The following is a 23,696-nucleotide window of genomic DNA, read 5'->3' on the forward strand; positions in this document are numbered from 1 at the left end:
TCCACATTCTTATCCTCCTGTCAAGACTATTTCTAATACACTACGAATTACTGAATCTTATGGCAGCAGTTTCCACCTTTCCTACATGAAAGGTCCTTTGACTTCTTCTGTGTGTATACAGGGTTGGGGTGGATTATCATCACACCAGACAAAGCTTTACAACTTGGGTCAGAAAACTTATCTCAGGCTTTGGGACAGACCATCAAAAATTATGACATTAAATGCTGTAAACTGAGATGTGAATTGAAGATGGTGATTTATGCAAACACCTTCACATACCTACAGAAGCACACCCGTGATCAATGAGTGTACCTTAACTGACAAACGGCAACTTTGTCAGCAACTCAGTGTACCCTTACACCTCTCAATGGTGCAGGACTGAGCACTGCTTATCCTGTATTTCTGACCAATGTAATTCTAGAAATTAAAATCCACATTTACAAGAGTTAATAAACATTCCCCTGTTGTGCTCTTTCCTTAATGTGATTCTTTGATAATGCCCAGGAGTTTAGAAAGTCAGAAGTAACCTTTTGAACCAGGAATGACTAGCCACAGTGCAGATGAGGGAGGACAGTTTATACAGTTTGTATGAACTAAATCAACTCCATAGAAATGTTTTCTTAAAAAAAGAGGGCCAAATGACACCAAGCCCCTCGACTCTCAGTTGATATTGGCATGACTTCACTATTTTCAGCAGAGGAAGACTGCACAGCTACACTGCCCAAGGATAAGCCCAGACCCAGTACCAATCTGTGACCTGCCCTCTGTAAAGCCTATGAATGTTCTGAATACCAAACAATCTGAAGACTGGCTTATAACCTTATCTCCAAACTTGAGTAAGTTTACATTTATGTGGGCTCAAATACATGGGAACTGGAAAAAGTAGCAGTATTACGAACTAAACCAAATGTAATATCAGAACAATTTGGTATTTCTGTAATCACATGGGTGTGTGAAGGTACACTTGGGCTTAGTAGTCTGATTTATAGATCATATTGCTTCCTATTAAAAATATTTGGGTAGTTACTGGGTTTTGTTGGGTTGGGGGTTTTTTTTGTTGTTGTTTTTTGGGGTTTTTTCCCCCTGAAATTATCAGTAACCCCAAATTTTCACATATACAGAGTATATATGGACAATTTTCAAATGATACCCAAATTCTGTTCAGTCAATGCTTATCCATCTGCTGATATGTAAGTTTTTATCTCTCTGTACTGCCAATAATCTTGTATAGTAGTTAATACAGTCAATTAAAAGCTGGCTAGTCTAGAAATCTTCTTCTTGAAAGTTGTAGTTTGATAATGTGGTGTGTCATCAGATGAAGTTTCCAAGTTTTCAGGTAAAATTTATACCCCGCAGAATTACTGCTTAATGTGACTGCACTGCAGAAAAACAGGGAAAAAACAGCCTTAAAGATTACATTTTGCAGAACTGTCTCCACTGGCCGCTACTTAATAAGAAATCTGACTGAAGCAGTAAGCATAATAAATCCCAGCAGGTGCTTTGGTATGATATGAGCTTAAAAAACAACACAGAGCATGTGGAGAAGTGGGCTGCTGGTTTGCTAGAGGATGAAATTTTGATGAACAGCTCTAATTAGTAGTACTATACAGACAAGTGTGGTTTTCAGTAGGTAAGAGAGGGAACTGTGCTGAGCAGTGCGATCCATTTAGAAGGTAAAAAAATACTTACAGAGCCGTATACTTTTCCTTTCTTGTTCATGGCTAAATAATAGTTGCTCTTAATGGACTTAACTGCCACAACTCCAATTTCTACAGAGGTTATCTCCAATATGCCTGAAAAATAAAAATTGAGCTATTTGATCATTTCATTAGAGGATTTATCTCACTATAGAAAAGACAATAAACCTTTAGAATAATAAAGTTCTAATATCAGAACCAACTGGACAAAAAACTTAAGCAAAATTCTTCTCTAAACCATTACAAAAATACACACAAACATTGTTTCAATTAACGTTTCCTTTTCTAACTCTGCATTCTAAACCCCATAAATACTGAAACAACTCAATTCTTCTAAGCATAGATTTTACTAAAATTTATCAAAGATACATCTGAACCACAGCATTAAATTAAATCTATAGCATATGTTAATAGAATGTGAGATATACCTCAATCTTCAAAACCAACGGTAAACTATGTATTCCTTGTAGGACATTCAGATAAACTAAATCTCTTGGCTGCACTGAGCTGGTAAATTCACTTTCGGCAAGTGTGCGGGATACAGTAAGACTAACCCTAATGGTCACAATATCTTCGTCTTTCACATACCAGAAACATTTTGCTCTGTTTGTAATAAATATGATTAATTTTTTTTTTTTTTAAACAAACTTGTTCTGTGATACTGGATGGCTCAAGGGGCCAGTAATGGGAGACAGAGCTTTTAATCTCTATATTTTCTGCCCAAGAGCATACTCATTTGGGAGTAGTAGAAATTACTACAACTTACATAGTGACTTTAGAGATCCCTTTTCAGCTATTTCTAGAGTAGCTAGACGGCTACGTTGTCTGGGCATCATGTCTTAAAACAGGATAAATATGGCTCCAATCAAAAAACTTCTAAATGGTTTATCCAGGTAGTACGCCTGCATCCAACATTTCTCCTAATATTAAAGTAGTCAGAACAGTAGCCCATCTAACTCAGTGTTCACTAATGGGGAAATTACAGGAGGGGCAAAAGTGCTGAGAAATTGTAAAGAATAACGTAGACTGAGCCAACACATAATGGATCAGCTGGAACAACATTAATGAGTTGCTACCTGCTTAAAAAAAAAAAAAAAGGCTCTGCAATAATTCCCTCCTAAATATGTTCTATATTTTTTGTCTGAGCAGGGTTGTACTGGAAAATTCATATGCTTCTTCATTTACTTAAAAATGCCTTATGCTAACCACACATTAACTGAAGCCAAAAGTGTAACTTGGTATTCAGTGGTTTTTTTGGAAATGCTGATTTTCTGTTCCTGAAAACTGCAGTCTGTTCAGACTGTGGAAGAATGTGGACTTTAGTGTGCGGAGGAGGTGAGGAGGAAGCTTTTTCACTGTAAATTTTTTTGAAAATGGCTGCTTTATACACGATGCAAAAGACATTCTGTATGGCCATTGAACCTGTCTATGCAACTCAGGAGCAAGAGTGTTGCTTGTTCCATGACTAGAAGTAGAGGCTTTGATATTAGCTGGGCAGTGGCTGTGAATCAAGCTTGAAAAATTAATAGCTAATTTTTATTGTGAAGTAAACCGATGACATAGTTTATGCATGTGAAGAAGAGACAGAACATCAAGAAGAAAGACGGCCTTTTCTTGTCAAGAAAGAAGAGGTGGCCTTTCCTGGATGCATTTTAAAATATATGTAAAATACTATATGCATACAAACTACATAAATTTTGATATGAAGATATATATAAATTCCAATGCAATTACCAGAGGTTTTGTCTTAGCAAGAAGCATTAAATTGGTCACAGCTGCAAGGTCTTTAGTCCTTGCATATAAGAAAGACTTCAGTGAGAACTACAAGATAAAAAACAGTAAGTCTAGGATCTAGTAGAGTCCTTCAGAAAATGGACCGTATTAAACCAGAAACAATAATAACTAACATTAAAAAAAAGTTTCTGGTCCAAACCTGCAAAGCTGAAAGTGTAGGATTATTTTGTTTAAATATTGTTAACAAAATGCAAAAATAAATGTTGATAGACACAAATGATCACATATTATTAAGAAAAACCCTGATAAAGCCTTCTCCTGGAAGATTAATATGGCAAGATTCTTAATTGCAGCATGACTTGAAGAGAGTGAATGCACAATTACATATGGAAAGTCTGCCACCTCTGAGGGGATAAAAACAACAGTTCCCCAAATCAACTCACTCCATCATCAGCAGCATCCAACTCAGTAGCAGCAAAGGCCCTTCTGATATCTGGAACTGCCTAACTACTGCCAAACAGAGAAGATATGGCCAGTTATTCAAACGAAAACTATAAACACAAGTTACATAAGTTACTTATATGTAATGTTAGCTTGAGAATTAGCACAAGGTGCTTATGTGGAAGAGGAGCTATAACTTTGGGGAGCTTTGTAATCTCAGAAGACCCATAAAATGTGAGGGAAATGTCAGTTAAGACCCATGATCTACTTTTACGGCTAAATTGTCTGCTCTTGCAAAGGAGCAATATACGTAAAATGAAGAGAATTATACACTCTAATCTCAAGAAAAGTTGTGAGAGCTCCTTAATGAGGTCTTGATCATCAGCCCCTATATACGAGTGCCACGCCATTGATACAAGCAGATCAGTGAGTCCACACCAGACAAGACCTAATATGCTTATGTTACACTTAAAGCGTTGCTCACTTTCACAGCAAAGAAAAGACAAAGTTACTTTCTTGATTTTCTGTGAGAGCACCAAAAAAAGAGCAGTGGTCTTTAATACCTCTCTCACATGGGACATCTTCTGAAGTATTTGTGCTCAAAATCAAACAGACTTAACTGCAGTGCCTGAAGTTATGTGGACGACAAGCTATTGGAGGGTAAGAATGTGGTGCAAACACTGCTACAACGCCCACTTCTTTTTAGATGAGTGACATGGGGTTTTTCTTTTGTTTTTTTCCATGACAAAAAGTGATGAGAAGAATTTAGTTAAATCTTTCTACAGAAATTAACTGCTATAGTCTGAACTGTGACACCAGTAAAACTAGACTGGGTCAATTTCTAATGACAGCAGTAACAACAACAAAAAAAGAAGACACTGGCATAACATGTGCCATTACTAAATTTTATGTTGAAATGGATTAAAGTGAGTTTTATTTTGTCATATTACCCTTGTTACAATAACACCATATTAGACCATTTAAATTGATTATTATATTACACTTGCAGCTGAAGGAGAACAGTGTTCAAATAAGAAACTTGCACTGAATTAACCCATTTCAAGTATTTTGCACTTGAATGATGGAGATATACTGCTCTTAGGACAATACCTAAACTAAAGTAACAGAAGTATTAATACAATTCATGAAAATATAGTAATTTTCTCTGGTAAAGTTTGTTTGCAATCTCACACTCTATTACATCCCCACTGGGGCAGCTGAAAGGAGGTCATGAGGAGAATGTTACCACGTTTACATTATATCCACAGTAATTAGCTTGATTCTACCTAGTTATGCTATTTGACCAGAGCCAAATGAAGCTGATTTCTTCAGAACTATTATCAGTTTGATATCATCACCAATGATTCTGGATTTATTCTCATTGAGTGTGATTTGTGTATTTGGAAGCTGAAAAAGGTATAATTTTCAGTGACAATTTTGCATATTCTAACCTCTGCAGTACTTTGTGGGGAAAAGGGGACATTTTAATGGCCGTTTTTCTTTCAAATGAATTTAATCGTCTTGATCTATTACTCCTTGGGTATTAGGGACCTAATTTGGCACTTATCTACCCTCCATACACTCTGGAGAGTTCACTGGAGTTACATGACAGTTACAAGCACAGAACTAGCTTTTGTCTAGATTGAAAATTATTCAGTATTATATACAGATTTTGTCAGGAGGATATTCTCTTGTGAGTTAGTTAGAAATCTACTGAAGGTAATATGAATTTTTTCATAGATGTCAGTGATATAGACACAAATTTCAAAGGTCAGCATGAAAGCACCAACTGATCTGAAATGGATCTACAAGCAGAAGCTGTAATGACTTCAGAACTTTGAAATAGACTAGATTTAAATCAAATACCTTTGATGTTAAGGCAAAAACACATATTTGATTATTGAGTTATTATTAAATAATGTATAGGAATGTATAAAAAAAAAGAAATTGAGACATACAGTATGAAGCTTAAAACTATAGTGTTTTTACCATCTAATGAAACGGAATTCTTCGAGGGCACAAAAAATTTTGTATTTTCCTCAAAGCTTATGTAGTATAGTCACAGGCTGTGATCAGATTTCTATACTACTGCAATAACAAACATAATTTCCATGGGCTCTCAAGATTAACTCTGTAAAGTTTAGTATTCTTCAAGTGCTCCAGGTTTGGAGGTAAGAGCCTATGTGTAGTTGTAGGCAATATGGTTAGAAGGATGCCAGACTGCTGTGGGTACTCCACTGGCCTTAGTTAGAAAAGCTCTTCTTGACAGATTAATGTTCTTAGACACCTTAAAGAAATGAAATTCTATGACCTCCTGGGTTATCTATTCCACTATCCACATTAGAAAGTTTTTCTAGTATTCAATTTAAATGGCTTTGTTGCAATTTGAGACCATTCTTGTTTAAACTGTAAACTAACATTAAAAATAGATTATTTTTTTTTGCTTTGCAGAACCATTTTACATATTCAGGAATTATTATCACACCTATCTATCTACCTACCAACTTTTGCTCTCTTAACAAGCCCAGTTTTTCAACGCATTCCTTAAAGCTTTTAGGTTTTCTAGACCTTTGAACATTCCTGTTGCTAGTGCCCACAGCATGGCCATAATACTCTCACTGATATCTTACCAGTGTTGATATATGAAGGAACATTTCATATTTCCTGCAAAGGATATACACATACTCATAGATTTATGCATAATTCTTTTTTTTAAATTAATTAATATGATAATACTGATGTATGTTTTATTTGAGATCCACTACCCTCAGATACAAGGAAGAAATGTAAGCAGTCATTCCTCATTCTATGGTTGTGAATTTGATTACTCCTAATTCCATGTTGTACTTCACACACATTCCAGCTAAGTGGTGCCCTGATCTTGGCTGGGTCAGAGTTTCTTCATAGTAGCTAGTGTGAGGCTATGTTTTGGATTTGTGCTGAGAAGAAGGCTGATAACATGCTGGTGTTTATGGTTGCGGCCAGGACAGTCAAGGACTTTTCAGCTTCTCTGCTGTGCCAGTGTCTGCAGGTGCAGGAGAAGCTGGAAAGGAGCACAGCCCCAATTACTAGTCTAAGATTTGACCCTACATTTAGGATTGAGACACAAATTGGCCGATGGTATATTCCATATCATGCATATCATGCCCAGTATATAGATGAGCCTCTGTCTGGAAGTTCGGTCACCTGGCAGTCGTTCTCTCTCTGGGTCTCCCCTCTCTCGGGGTCATCTCGCTCTCTTGGTTGGCTCTCAGTCTCTCAGATGCTCAGGCTCTTATCTCTTTTCTAGGATTGCAGTTTCGGGACTCTCCCTGCTCCGTGACTGTTAGCTAGGAATGGTCTGAGCCTTGGTCACTGAGTGGTGAGGAGGTTCACTGTGTATCACTCATTTGTATATTTGCATATATTACCATTATTTCTACTGTTCTTATTTTCAATTTTGTTGTAGTTTAGTTATTAAATTGTTCCTGTCTCAACCCACAAGTCTTTTTTCCCTTTACCCCTTTAATTCTCTCCCCCATTCCCTGGGAGGGGGTGGCGAACAAGCAGTTGTTGTGGTGTTTTGCTACTAGCCAGGGTCAAAACACAACAAGTGGCCTCTTGTTTATTTTATAGTTTCTCTAACTTGTCAGTGTTGTTTTGAGGTCTTATTCAGTCTTCCAAAATACCTGCAACTATTCCAAGTTTCATATTGCCTTAAACTTTTATAACCATATCTTCAATTCCTTCATTCAAGTTAATACTGAATTTCTGATTAGGAGATACCTTAAAGAGACTCTTGTGGAACTGGATGCCTCTGTTCAGATTGGCAGTGAAAAACTGCCAATTCTTAAGTATGGCTTTCCATACTGTAAGACTTTCACTTAGATTTTGCTTGCTGATCTTTGTTAAGAGAATCTTATCAGAGACATTAGCTTCAAAAATCCTTCCCAAGTTTATGGTCTCTACTGCTTCTCTCTTATACATGAAGATTTTTTTCTTGTCACAGCTGAAAACTGTCTTGTTATTACATCTCTTTGATTAATTCCTTGATTAATTTTTTTTGGCTGATGAATTCTTAGGTGTTTACATCGATTTAAAACTTACTTTTCCCACATTTTTTTCTCAGGATATGCTGGCTTGTCTCTAGATCTTTGTTTTTTTACCTTTTTAAAGACAGGTATTACATTTATTACTTCCTCAGTTATCTGGGGAGTTGTTTTTCTCCTCAAGTTTTCAGAATGAATCTCTAAAGTCTTGGCCAACCTATTCAGTAGAGCAAGTAAATTTTATCAAGTAAAAACCAGATAAATCATCCAACTAATTTTCATTTTCTATTCCAACCAATGTTAGCTTCTCTTTAGAGCTCATGTTTCTTTTCAGTGAAGACTAAAACAAAAAAGTAATTTCAGCATACTTCCTTGTATGTTTCTTGTATCTGATTTTATAACATTGCTTGGGCTCAGACATTTCCATGCCTTAAAAATTTTCACTCCAAGAAAATGTGTAAAGTAAATAATTTCCATGATATAATGTGACTTGTAATTAGGCTTGATAAGCCCTACAAAAATTAATATTCTTCGGGGGAAAATTCTTGTTAGTAGTTACTAATTTCTGGTTCCACCCTTTTTAGGAACTTGGCAAGGAAAATAAAATAATTTAAAAAAAATGCAGTGGCCTTTATTATCCTTTTAAAACAGATAGCACACTATTATTTTACAACCATAGCTCTGAAAAATTCAACAATTACAACCAATCCCTTTTGACCACATCCACTTTAAAAGCACAGTTTTCAATACCCAAACCATTTCCAACTCATTATAGTTAGAAACATTTTAAATATCAACTTGAGATGTGCCCTGTAGCTATGCATGTGCTCTCTTTACAGGTCCCAAAGGCTAGAAACATATTCCCAACAGAACACAAATATAATGAACTTAAATAAACTGTTAATTTTTATAGTTTATAAAAGTGATCATTATATAGATGACAAGGCAACAGAAAGCTGACTGACTGTCTTGCTCTGCACAGAGGGACTGTAAAAAAATACAAGTGAAAAATTGCACTTACATCATTCCAAATGCCCTGTGTTTTTTAAAAATGATGGTAATGTGAAACAAAATATCCTAGACCTTGAATAATTAATTGATTAAGGTGCATGGGACTGTTAATCAGTGTCTGTGAGCACTTTAAAACTGAGAAGCACTATAACCAAGGGCAAGGTTCTGTCACACGAGAGGTACATTTACTCTGTACCACTTTGCTTTATGCACTTGAGGTCAACAGTTTTTTTGAAAATACGAACACATATGAAACATGTCACATGCATAAAGTGAGGAAGGGACACCATGACTGACAAAAAGCATTAGAGTTAGATAACTTACCAGCCAGAGTACCCCAGCAAGCCACACTGCCCACAAAAATCCACTTCAAAGGCATCGCTTGAAATCGTCAGTCTCTCTAATAGAAGCATGATATTAAAAGTATCCTAGACCTTGAATGAAATTATGTCAAGTAATTTGTTAGGAAAGACAACTTGACATAGTATCAGGTGTATTATCAAGACAGTGATGCAACGGATCTAAATATACCCCATGATGAGAACCACTTGATTCTGGGATCAAATTCAACTTCTTTGCAGTGTGAGGCAGTGAACGTTTTTCTGTAGCTCCGTCATTTGTGTAACAAGTTCTTAAAACTCACTTTAAATGTCTGCAACCCTAGTTGTGGTCCTCTTAATGTAGAGGAACAGGACCACCCTGTGTCTTCTTCCCCCTTTCAGGTATTATACCACATATGTGGCAATCCACAGGCAGTCCCTCCCTCCCTTGCCTTTTCTTCCGTCTGCAGAAAGATTGCAGATGAAGACTGAGTTCAGCTGGATGGAACACGATGATGACTCAGAGCTTCTGAAACTTTCCAGTTTCCCAAATGGTGACAGGAAGCTGCTGGGCCTGTGAAGGCAGCTGCTGCTCTTGGCGGGTAACTGGAGAGGGGAGAATTTTCTAACATTCCCCTAATGTGCCATTTCAGAAGTTTGCTTTGTGCACCCTTCCTGAAGGGGTACCTTTGACTCGCATTGGCTTGGGTCAAACAAAGTTGGTGCTAAGGCATGTTTTGGTAGTTGAAAAAGGTGCTCTTAGGCACTTGAAAAAGGGTGGTTTGAAGAAACAAGAAGACTGGTCGGATGTGTTCATGAAAGAGTGAATTGATAAGGAATATGAGGCTACTGACTCTGTTTCCACTCTGTTTCACCATTTATATTTGTGCAAAGCAAGTTGAAAACTTCTTCAAATGAGAAGTTATACTGTTATTCCTATCTTTTATTTGTTTTGCATAAGAATTAACAGAAAGAGGATGATACCTGAGCTTTGACTTAAAACTAAAACTTTATTTGACGTTTAAATCAGTCAGGTGCTTTTTATTATTTAATATTTTCTGAGACCTCCACCCATCCTTCTCTAAATTGGAAGTGAACATACTTAAAAATCACAAAGCAAGCTGCTAATGTATCATATTTAGATCAACTATAGCCAAAATCTGAAAGTCCCATGTGCTTTCCAGTCCAATTCCCACATCTGATGCACGTGGATAAGGCTGAGATATGTATCGAAACTTTCGGAAGGCTGTGGGAACAGGACCTCTGAGCCTTCCTGCATTAGCACAATATCAGCATAAGATGTGAAATCTCCATGGTAAATAAAGACCATGTAAAAGACTAATTGTTAAAGCCCTTTCTCAGATCCAGAAGGGGATTAAAGGAAAATAAGCCACTTCTCCTTTTCTCATCTACTGCTTTTATGGCTTTAATTTCAAAGCAGAGCAAGGACTACTCAACCAACCGTCCTCTCTAGACCAGGTAAATGGTAGGATGGCAGCAGGGTACATGAGAAGAGAGAACCTCATTAGTGATGCAATAGTGAGAGCTGTTGGTTAGCAAAGGAGGAGCATAAATTCAGCTACAGGAATGGCAGGAATCAATTTAGCTAGTATACACCCCAACATGTAACAGAAACAGTTGATTCAGGAGCACCGTTGGCCTACATTTTTCCCTCTTGCCAGTGAAGGAAGGCAACTGCAAAGAAGAGTTCTAAACACCACCGCTGTTTCTGTTAAATGTCCAAAGTTAGGTAGGTTAAACAAAACAAATGAGGAAAGTGACTTTGAGAACACATCTTTGCTGTCAATTGAGTTCAAATCTGTCCTCAGCAACACCTTGTCCATCTCTTTCATCACTAAAATGCAAGTATGTATTCAGATTTATCCAAAATGCTGGAAGTATCTTGCAGGAGGGAAGATAAACATATTTGTTTCCTTCACATGGATTTAATTCATGCTGTGGAGATGGGATGGCTACAGGTAGAGCAAACTGTAGCTAGGTCTGCTAATCAGAGCTTAGATTTCTTGACCTCCATGCTTTCAGCTAAGACAGAAGGACATTTAGCCAGCTACATGAATGTTGATGGAAAATATGTGGGTCTGAACGTTTCTGTGTGCTTGATCCCAACATAGTATATATGGTTAGATGCAGGGTTGTAGTTATCTGATTTGTTAGATCTCTTGACAAAGACGGCTTAAGGAGTTTGAGCCTTCCCTTCCCCCAGATACTTTTTTCTGCCTCTGTACTGAAGTTCACCAACCCTTTCAATATAACTGACTGCGGAGCAGCACTATAAACAAAATAATTGGAATGATCTGTCTTGAAAATAACTCTCAATGGAAAACAACCTAAAATCCTAAGGACTAAACAATCCAAGTTTTTGCAGTCATTCCTAGTAGTATATGTTTTCTAGACCTTCTATTGCTCTCTTTCTGGTCTCTTTCCAATTGGCTTATTTTTTTGAAGTGAGGGGCCTGAGACTGGACCGGTGTTCTAACTAAGGCCTGATGGGTACTGAATTGAGCAGAAAGATTACTTCATGTGTTTATAAGGAAACTCGGATCCCAGTCCAAATCCTAATTGAAACTTGGCAGTCCATACATGTTTCCATTTAGTAGATAGGACCAGGCACTCAGGATTTCTGCCAAATCTTATATTTCTAGTTCTCCACAGAAATACACAGGAGAATGGAAAGCTTATAAGGGACGACTACAGGTCAGTAAATTTTCTCAGGGGTGTGCACATTTCAACCTGGATGGAATCCTGAGTTATCTTTCACATTCACAATCATTATGTACACCCCCCGCATTTTACCATTTGCATACGTTTCAGTGTGAATAATTGCAAACTGTAAGAAACTGGATGGAGTTAAGGCTGTTCCATTTATTGCCCATCCTAACACATAAGGAAGGGATAATACATAGGCAGTGGCACTGTAGATGAAACATTCAAAATGCACGGTGACTGCCAGGAGAAGTAGCTGTCCATCACCTGCAATCTCAGGAAAGAAAGGTCTTCACTGCTCAGGCAGCCAGCTGCTGCTCAGTCAGGAGCTTCTAGCAGACACAGTACGTATATTTGCAAATGGGGCATAAATTATAATTAAATGGAGTCAATCACTGCTTAGGCACTGACAGGTATGAGCAGATGGAATTGAACCTGGGTGCTAAGGTGGTCAGAGTACGTACAAACAGAGGAAAAATGGTATCCCTGCCGGACATTGTATGGAAGCTGTGAGACTTATGAAACTTTGTGTGCAGCAGATGGCCTCTGCCACTTGTCTGTCAACAATGTGCATCCAAACGACAGGCTTGTTGCCTCCTCCTGAGACTGTCTGACACATACGGTAGCTGTTCTAGCTAAGGCTGCTCAGCTGTACATCAAAATGAGCCAACAGTTTCTTTCAACAGTTATGTTTAATTTTGTGCCTCATTTGTTTTTATGATAGATCTCGACTCCCCATTGTGCAAGACAACAGCACTGTAAAAATATGGTCTCTCATTTGCTAGTCTCAAATACTTATCTTTTTGTGGAAGATAGGAGACAGAATGATACAACTCACTGCATAACTGTACCACAAAGATTGGCTATATGCACTGCACTGCTTGTGGCAGGTAGGATCCTCTTCTAAATCTGTACGGGCAAAATGATCTAGTAATGGGGTAAAAACAGAAAAGTCACAAATCTCTACGGTTTTCTCTTTAAGGGACTATGACTAGGTAAAGTTCATAGCAGTATCCTGCTACTGCTATGTTTCTCTGAAAAAAAGAAGATGGTTTAGTGTTTTCCCTGCAAATCAGAAAGTTGCCAAACACACTAATCCACCACATCAATTAGTTGTTGGTTCTAACGGTTTATGTCTGTCTTTGCCTCATACAGGAAAAAGGAATCCATGGTATTTTAAAATATGGGATCCACATGTTTATAGTGCAAGACTACCCCTGGACAGCTATAACGATTGCTCTTTTTTCACATAATTATCTTTGGTGGCAGTTACTCATCAAGATTTTCAGCAGTTTTCTTCTACAATGCCACAAATATTCCTAGTATTACTTGGTCACAATAATAACTTTTTAAAATGAAATTTTACAGTTACTGTGGGAACAGAATGAACATGTGAGAAGTGTAGATTAGAGCAGCTGTATGGTACGGGTGATCAGTATTAAGAAAATGACTGCAAACAGTATTTCAATATATCATAAAACTCCTCACTGTTCTTTGTCCCTTGTAGCTTTTTTTTTTCCCCCCCTCCACAAATTCTTTTCTTAACTGACCTGGATGTGATCAAATAAAAGGTAGGTCTCTGACCCTAATACTCATATTTACACAGTTTGGGTCAATGCTGTATATGATTTAAGATGACCAGTCATGTATTGTGAGTAGCTCATAACACCAGTGAGTACTTTGCACACAAACTACCATCTAAACTTTTTCGGAAGAAATATTAATTGAAAGACAAAATTATTGTAACAATTGTTATTGGACAGTCTTGGTGTAAACAAAGAGAAATTAATTGCTAGTTGTTACTATATGAGAAGATGCTATAGCCACCAGTTTAGCAGCTGAAAAGAACTCAACAACCTCTAGTCACCAGCACATTGCTTTGTCCATTGATTTTTTGTTTTCTCTGACATAAATAATTGTGTACTTAATTAATCCTAAATTACAACTAATCAAAAGGACACAGTTCAATTACTGTATTATTCTTGTTATGGTGTGTGATCAGCTTCTCATTTTTTAATGCTAGATTTGTACTTTGTTTTACACATTCTGTACAATTCTTTCATCATCAAAGGTATTCTGAAAGACTAAAGCAAGTAACAAAGTCTGTACTCTCACACACACAGATGTAAACTATTGCCTGCTATAGTGCAAGCACCTGATATATGTCTTTCACAGTGTTTTCATCTTTAATACTTTACTGTCTCCTAACCTAGCTGGAACTCGTATCTTCAGTCTTCTAGTACAAACAGGTTTTCTTAAACTCTGATGAGCAGTGATAAGTGCTGTCTTCTTAAACATTCATTCAACACCTCATCAAAAAAACAGGATGACAAAATCATCAATCTTGCACTGAAACATAAAAGGCTGATCTGTAGAGCACAATCACTTCACACCCTTCTGCTTTCATTATCTTCAAGTCTCCTTCTACATTGTTACCCATCTTCCCTGCTGACATCCTCAGATAGCAGCTAACAAGCATGTTTTGCACACTGGATTATGTGATCTAATTGCACACGCTTGCGCCTCGTGTCTTGTCCTTTTATACAAACGCAGATTCCCTAGCCTGCGTTGCTGAAATATTTTTGGTTTTCCCTTTCCTTGAACGATGTAAGTCTTTTGCACAAATACTCACAAAATTATCCTTGGGACAGTTAACAGACAACACAATTCAGAAGGTTTGGTATATTCACCCCAGCTTTTCTGCTCAACCTTTTGTTTTTAAATTGGGGTTTCTGCTCACTGGAGTCTAACAGCACAAAATCCCAATCAGACAACCAACACCGATCAACCACTCAGCTGACACCGAGTGAGATTTCTGCTGTGATCCCAGCAGAATCCTTGTCAGGGGACGTGTAGAGGGCAGGCAAAGAACCTCCCATCTTCTCTATATACTTTTATGTCAGGCTCAGAGATACCTTTGCTTACACTACTGTCTAACATTGCAAAGAGCACCTAGCCCCTGGGCCATTTGGGGAAAACTGGCTGACAATCATATTCACACCTTCTAGGGTGGTCTGTTGCATCTGTGGGAGTGCTTGGTTCAATTTTCCTCAAACTGTTACCTCTAGAGACTTTACCCATAGCCCTCAGACATGCCTGTGTTTTTTTCTGTTCTGAGTGTCTGACATTGTGAAGACTGTGGCAGCCCACCAGTTCACTGTTTGTATAGTCTGATGCCAAGGTCATGCAGACATCCTCTTGCAGGGCTTGGCATGAGAGGGTATCTAACCAAAGGAACCAAGCCTGGCTCTGTGTTGTCCATATTCCCTGTTAGAAGTGGTCCCTGCAGTTAACTATTCTGAGAATTTTGTGGAGCTTCATCTTGGGAGGAAATAGTGATGCCAAAAAAATCTAAGCGTGAACTAACATGTGCAAATGCGAAGGGTCATGAGTGCTGGATTCAAAAGCCACCTGGGGAGCTAAATTACTTGACAGTGTAGACCTAGTCTCAGACAACTATGGAGGCAAGCAGCTAAAGAACAGAGCTGCTATATTTCTATCTGGGATTTTGCATGTGGAGACAGACATTTCTGAGCAATGTCAGAGCAATGGAGCATGGGCTGCTTTGACAACCTGGGCATAGACCATAAATATAAAACTATTGTACAATGTCTTATTGCTAGTGCATGAACCAGCTCCGCCGTTATATTCCAAGAAGCATCAACTTTATGTTGTGTAGCTGATGTATAGATAACAATAAATAATTAAGTAATGGATTAAAAATAGGGAACTAAAGTAAACAGTTTTCCCAGGAAAGTAATCAGCAAAATCCTGGTATTGTCTGTGCTCAACATATTCATTAATGATCCACAGTAATGCCATTATTAACCCTGCTGACTATACTAAACTATTCAGGGTAGTAAATCTGAAGGACCTGGGAGTAACTGCAGAAGAATCTCAGGATCCAAGCTGACAAGGCAATATAACACCAGATAAAAATCAGTGTAGGTGAGTGTTTTAAAAAGTAGTGCACACAGAGAAGGTAATGTTTGGTTTATAAACACAGAATATGTTACAGAACAGTTTATGGCCCAGCTATCATTTCTTAGTCTTATAATAGATACCAAAACAAAAATTAGAAATGTACAGGAGAAGAGCAGAGAATGTTCAGGAAATGGAAAATATAGCAACAAAGTTTAATCCCATCTGTGCTTCCATTTTGAACATGCACATTACCTTAGTTTCTCATCTCATAAAAGATGGAGTAGAACTGGAAAAGCTTCAGGAAAGGGCAACATGCATGATCAGAAGTAAGGATTAACTCTTGTTTGAGGAATAAGTAAAACTTAAGGCTTCACGATGTGAAACAGAAATGGCTTGAGGAGAGGGAATGTATAAAATTGTAGGTGACTGTGAAAAAGTGAAGGAACAACTATGCGCTGAATCGCAAACAAAATCACTGGCCAGATGTTTAAAACAAAATAAGGTACTTTTTTTCACACTTGTTAAATTACAGCAGTCATTGGTGGGGTGTCAGTTTACATAAACTGAAAAGCAGTGAAGATCTTGCCTCTAAATTGTGAACTTTATGTTCCTCATGTTCTTCATTTGCAGGTTTGCACTTATTGATCCTAATTGATATCTGATCAAATGCAACATTGTCCATAATTCCCTTTTGTTTTATTAGAAACCATTCAAACCCTGTAGTCAGTGGTGTTTAGAAATGAGACACCTATTTATTTCTGTAATGAAAACCGTAATAATGACAACAGTACCAGGCCTGTTATTCTGAAATTTTGAGGGACCTCTACTTTAAAAAAAAAAAAAAGAGCTTGCATACTGGTAAATCCTACAAAACTTGGGACTCAGTATCTGAAAGCTGCACACCCAACTGTAGTTCCTACAAGACTTAAAATTTTGTGGGATTCCTTTCACAAATCAGGCTTATAAACAGCAAGTGTTCTACAAAGCAAAGCATGAAGACAACAGAAACACTTTTTAAAATTGGACACAAGGTCCATGGTCTTCTGCCCACCTCTAGTGAAACATTTTCTTTCTATTCATCATTTTCCTGGTGCCTCTTTTCCCCTCAAGGCCACACTGTAATCTCCTTCTCTATCCTTGTAGAGAGATTAAAAAAACAACTTGACAGAAAAAGAGTAAGTTGAAACATACAACTAAGAATCACAGTGGCTGCCTTTAAACTGTCAGTCTATTTATTTACTTTATTTATTTTGCTGTTTTGAAATCTGTGTGTGCCAAGACCACGCTCTGGGAGTTCCTTGCTGTGTATAAACTAACACAATAATCAACAGTTACAAGACACTGCTAAATCTATTGTCATGCATCTGCACAATCATAATTCACTTCCATGCCACTACAAAGCAATTGGACTGCCTGACCCCACTCAGTCCCACAAGTTGCATTGTCAGCTGCCTATGAAAAAAATGAAAGCCCTTAGAAAAAGTAGAATATAATAGACCAGCCTATGGTAGGAAAGAATTTTAGTATCAGGGTAGAAATTATATCGCAAATATTTTCTTTATTATGACAACACAGTAGGATCAATATATTACTGATACCGTTTGCAGGTGATTTTTAATTTCCACGTCCCATATGTTTCACACACATACTGAGCAACAGCTAGAGCTCTTCAAAATCTTCAGTAAACCAGAGATTACAAAAGCTCAGCTGGCAAACTACCTTCTCAGTTGTCTAGGATCAAAGCGTTAACAGTTCCGGTGCAAGGAGTTCTAGCATGTTGCCTGAAGGATCTCAAAGCTGTCAGCACCATTGCTGGAAATGTCAGCTGACAAGACCCAGTGTCCACTGACCTCAGTGGTCATGCAGACCTTCCTAATTGATCTTAACTCTTTGAGTATCGACCTCTGATTCCCAGTGTAACAATTCCAGTGCTGTGGGGCGCATAAAAGGGAGGTCTGAGGCTGTGTTCCCAAAGTGAGGCAGATTACCCGTAGTCAGGAAAACTGGAAGTTTCCAAAGGCTGACTTAAGTTTATGCCAGGTCCATCTGTTCTCCTTAAATTCCATTTCAACAGGAGATGTCAGACATATTGGTAAATGACCAGACTGGCACAGTTCTCAGCTTGTTCACCATTATTTCCTCAAAAACATATGAAGTCTAGTGCTCAGAAATAGAAAGATTTTAGTGAGCAGTATGCTCTAATTGATGAAGCCTTATCTTTTTTTCTTAGTTAATGTCTAACACGTAAAGCCATTCCTTATTTCTGTGCTGCTTCTGACAAAACATACATAGCTCTGAAAATGAACAAAAAAATGTTCTTGCATCTCTGTGGCCTGTGGTTGATTAAACCTATCATTTTTTTTTTTAGTGTAGAACTAATAATTTGTCACTTCTCTAATTGCTTGCCTATTATCTCCTCAGAGCTATATCTTTGTTTACATGAAAACTCCAAGCTATTTGTTAACAAACCTGAAAGAAAATTTCCAGCAGATGCAAAAGTTCTTAGGAGAAGACAATGAGCATGAATACTTAAACATGACTTCTTCAAGAAACCTGTCTTACCTGTCAGTAACAAGTGGGCTAAAGCAAATCGCTGATGGTTTTGTTACAGGACCATTCGATAATGTCTTCCTACTCTGCCCTCATAAAATACTTTTTATCATGTACATTAAAAACTTGTTTACTGTTTGCTGTTAACAGACATGCCAATGAATGCCATCTCCCCTTTATGTACATATTAGTATACATATTACAATACTCAGAACTTCATTCCAGGATTGTTACGTATCAGAGCCAGTGAGATCAGTCTGAGAAGCCAGTAAACACTGTTGATCCATGAGACTGACAGCTTTGCAGTAGTGACCTAGCACAATAATAGCAAAGCTTGAAATAGGACTCTGCTGAATTCTATTTTAGTGTTTTATCCAGTAAGGCTACAATATTTAATAAAAGCAAACTTTCCTAATTATCTTAAATGATTCACGGATCAATCTCCAATTCCTAGCTTAACAATTCCAGTGTTGTGGGATGTAGAAAAGACTTTTAGATGCCTTTTCAATTTATACAATAAGGCAAGTTGGAAAATGCCTTTGGATGTCATCTGGTCCAAGCCTCGGGGGCCAAATTCAAAGTTTTGTGAAGTTGTTCTATGTCTTCTTTTTGGTATCTCTGTTATCTCTGATGAGGCTGTCCTGGAAAAGAGTCAAGTGCCTTCCATGACTGAGGATCCTTAGAACTCATCTCTACCAACAATTTCTTCCAAAACTGGACCTGCCATATGCAAACTGAAACCTCAGTGGAAGTCACTGGCATGGAACTGGGATCAGGTTCAGAATCTGGTCCTGATTCCACTTTAAATGAAATAGATGTATTAAGCTTGGAGAAGACCACTGACTTTTGACAAGAAGGTAGCTAATGGGGCACTGTAAAACATACGCAAGAACACAGTGACAGCTGATTCTGATTTCTCTTCCAACATGTGGATTATGTTACATCCACCCAAGCGCTAAGCTTTCATCTCAAACAGTTGTGAAGGTGAAGGCTTCTGGAGGTTTCATTCTCTAATTATGCCTGACTTAGAATTCACTTAACTTAGACTAACACAGATAGGAAGTCAAGTTCTGTTAGCTGTTCCACCTTTCACCTTACCACACATCTGGGAAATATTCAGATCAAGATCATAACCTTGTATTTTGGTATTAACCTCCTAAAAAAAAAAATACTAAGATATAACCAACAATTTGCCTTTGACTGGGAAAATTAGAAGCATATTTGAGATGTAAACACTGTTGTGGCACTAATATTGCTGGTAATGATTAAAGGCTGCTACTTTAACTATAATGAAATAAACCAAAACTGACAGTCTTAGTCCATGCCCATTTTCAGTATAAACAAGATAAGGAAATCCCAGTTGTATGTCATATTCTGAATGTGGGGAAAGCTGGGAATATTTAGAGATATTTCCAATGAGGCCTACAAATGGAAAGCAGTATCTGTAAAATACTGTAGCAAATTTGTGGTTACAAAGCAGAAGTGGGGATAGGACCCAACTCTTCCTCCTGTAACAGGCCTCTCTATCACTTGAACTTAGGAAGAATCATCTCTAATTGTAAACAGGCTAGCCCTATGCATACCCTAGAGTTGATGCAGTAGAGGGCAGCGTTCATTAGCCAATTTATTTCATATTCATTAGCCAGTTTATCAGATTATCATCACCGTCATTATCATTTAACTTCAAGAAAAAAAAATCAGAAATCAGAAGCTGGTAATATAGGAGTTCAAGTAGAAGAGCAGATGGGGCTTTCCACATGCAGGAATGGGAAGATCCAAGTTCCCTTTCCTCTTATTTACAACTCAAACTTCAGAACTGAAGTCTAAAGTTGGGCCTATGTTAGGAGGGATTTGCTGTTACAATCTCACTGGCAAACCTTACTCACTTCTAGGATTATTTCTCTGTTGAGGTTTCTGCTAATTTAAAACAAAACAAAACAAAACAAAACAAAACCACAAAGTCTGCCTAATGTAAAATACAGCAGAGATCAAATTGTAGAAGCTGATGCCAGGAAAAATCATTAAGAATGAAAGCAAAACATTTTAATAGAAAATTCTGATCAGGCTTTAGTACCAGCTATCAAAGAAAAAAATGAAGATTCTCTATATATTCCTGTGTGTAAACCATTGCCTCTCTGGGACGTATGATTAGCTTAGTTACACTCAAAGTGAAAGTTACTATTCTCTCTAGGAAGTGCAATAGGCTGCAATATATAAGCAGTCAGAAGAGATTCTATGGATCTTTCCATACAATTAAGAACTTTAAGAATTGCTGTATATTAGTAATTTATTATCTATTTTTTTCTCTTTCTTCAAAGTTGCATTTTTAAGTTAGAATTGTAAAGAATGACATTTCTCCCCAGAAACAAGTGTTTCCTACTGTATCGAATTTTTACTTCAATTAGCAGCAAAATGGTAATTCATGAGTTCAAATCATGAAGCTGTATATGCTGCTAAAGATGGTGAAACAAGATACAGCACACGGTAACAAAAGCATCTGTCTCGCATGTTTAGTTTCTTAAGCCTTTGATGTGTTTCAAATATCAGTAGAGCCTTTTCCTCATCTCCCCCATTGCAGTGCAAGTTCAAAGAAAACATATTATTAAAAGGCTGAGTTGTAACAAAAGCTTCCTAGCAGCTTTGAACTGCCACATATAGTCTTAGTATTTATAAGAAATGCAATAATATTTGAGCTAACATTTTTTGTTAGTTGGTGACCATTTATCTACCACAGGAAAAATAACTGATGGTGGTGGAAATAAACTATAGATACCTAGGGACATCAGAAGTATACAGGCTGTATACCGCTTATTTATCATGAAAAATTCAGTTCTATTAAAAAAAAAGGTAGCAAAGAGGTTTAGTTAGAAGAAAGCAGAAAACCACAAGCATGCAAAAATTTGGTTCAAGATATGGAACCATGAAATCATAGAGCGGTTTGGGTTGGAAGGAACCTTAAAGATCATTGAGTTCCAACCCCCCTATCATGGGCAGGGACACCTTCCACCAGACCAGGTTGCTTAAAGCGTCATCCAATCTGGCCTTGAACACCTCCAGGGATGGGGCGCCCACAGCTTCCTCAGGCAACCTCTTCCAGTGTCTCACCACCCTCACAGTAAATTTCTTCCTTATATCTAGTCTAAATCTACTCCCTTTCAGCTTAAAGCCATTACCCCTTGAACTACCACTAGCTGCCCTTGTAAAACATCCCTCTCCAGCTTTCTTGTAGGCCCCCGTCAGGTACTGGAAGGCTGCTAGAAGGTCTCCCCAGAGCCTTCTCTTCTCCTGGCTGAACGACCCCAACTCTCTCAGCCTGTCCTCATAGGAGAGGTGCTCCAGCCCTCTGATCACCCTTCTGGCCCTCCTCTGGACTTGCTCCAACAGGTCCATGTCCTTATGTTGGGGGCCCCAGCGCTGTACTCAGGCCTCCAGGGGGGGTCTCCTGAGAGCAGAGTAGAAGAGCAGAATCACCTCCCTTGCCCTGCTGGTCATGCTTCTTTTGATGTAGCCCAGGACACAGTTGGCTTTCCAGGCTGCAAGCGCACACTGCCAGGCCACGTTGAACTTCTCATCAACCAACATCTGCAAGTCTGTATTTGTGCTTGAGATTGCCATGACCCATGTGAAGGACCTTGCACTTGGCCTTGCTTAATTTCATGAGGTTTGCATGGGCCCATCTTTCAAGGTCCCTCTGGATGGTATCTGTTCCCCTCCAGCACATGAAATGCACTACGTTGCCTGGTGTCATCAGCAAATGTGCTGAGGGTGAACTCAATCCCACTGTCCATGTCTCCAACAAAAGTGTTAAACAACACTGGCTCCAATACCGACCCCTGTGGATCACCACTCATCACCGGTCTGCACTTGGCCACCGAGCTGTTGACCACAACTCTCTGAGTGTGACCATCAATCCACTTCCTTATCCACTCATTGGTCCTTCCATCAAAACTATGTCTCTCCAATTTCCAGACAAGAATGTTGTCTGGGACTGTGTCAAAGGCTTTGCACAAGTCCAGGCAGATGACGTCAGTTGCTCTTCCCTTATCCACCAATATTGTGACACTGTCATAGACAGCCACCAAATTTGTCAGGCACAATTTGCCCTTAGTGAAGCTATGTTGGCTGTCACCAATCATCTCCTGATTTTCCATGTGCCTTAGCATAGTTTTCAGGAGGATCTCCACCAGGATCTTGCCAGGCACAGAGGTGAAACTAACCAGCCTGTGGTTCCATGGGTCTTCCTTTTTTTCTTCTTTAAAAATGGGGGTTTTGTTCCTCCTTTTCCTGTCAGTGTGGGCTTCACCAGACTGCCATGACTTCTCAAATATGATGACTAGTGGCTTAGCAACTTCATCTGGCAGTTCCCTGAGGACCCACTGATGCATCTCATGAGGTCCCATGCACTTGTGCACCTTCAGGTTCTTCAGATGGTCTTGAACCTGGTCTTGTGCCAGAGTGGGTGATTCTTCATTCTCCCAGTCCCTGCCTTTGCCTTCTACAACTCTCAAATAATTATTTTACCTAGAATTTGAATATCTTTGCTCCTCACAAAAGCGTTACACATAGCTCATGTATGAAGGAACTACTAACTGTAGGTAACACTCTAGAAAAGATAGAGAGAGATGCAAAAATTTGAAGTCACTGTTGAATATCACCCCACAAAACGAGGTGGAGTGGGATAGAGAGAACATAATTTGCAAAATCCAAGAGGCAAGGTTTATTTTCACAATCTTCTTCCCCCACATGTACATATTTTTAAGGTAATTAAGTTAATCACATTTTTAAGGTAATTATCAAAATTTGTTTGCTCCTTTGAGACTAATAGAAAGTGTGCCAGATTCTGCCATCTTTACTCGTTAAGGGTCTCCTCCATTCTCCCTCTGTTGCTTTCCCTGAAATCACAGGATGAATCAACCCTGTAAACAAAGCAGCACATCTACAATTAATTCTAGGTAGGTAAGGCTAAAATAGCGAATACTGACTTGTACTTAAACGAAAGTAACCTTTGCATTAATTTCCTTCAAACAAGCATTGGTTTCAAATACAGTTTTTTTAAATATATGACAATAAAATTCTAAGTAATACATATGTATAATGTGCAGAAACAACAGGTACAATTGCATGTGTTGGTGCTGGAGGCAGCAGTTTGCCTGCTAGAGAGAAATTAAAATATCACAGTGCAAACTGAAAACAGCTCTTCTGAAGTCCTTGGAATTCATTAGTGTTTGTGACTAGAGAAACTTGGATAATGTCACTTACCAAAATAA

The 23,696-nt window shown here is 38.2% G+C and overlaps 1 protein-coding gene across 1 annotated transcript in view; it reads right to left on the minus strand.

Moving 5' to 3' along the window:
* Positions 1-23,696, minus strand: part of LOC104471291 (fibroblast growth factor 10-like) — a 58,494-nt gene that overhangs the window by 2,410 nt on the left and 32,388 nt on the right. The window contains exon 2 of the mRNA XM_010086579.1: positions 1,690-1,793. Coding sequence (XP_010084881.1) covers positions 1,690-1,793 — 104 coding nt within the window. The remainder of the gene's footprint in view (positions 1-1,689; positions 1,794-23,696) is intronic.

Source organism: Pterocles gutturalis, unplaced genomic scaffold, assembly GCF_000699245.1.
Source record: "Pterocles gutturalis isolate BGI_N339 unplaced genomic scaffold, ASM69924v1 scaffold9121, whole genome shotgun sequence".
NCBI lineage: Eukaryota > Metazoa > Chordata > Aves > Pterocliformes > Pteroclidae > Pterocles > Pterocles gutturalis.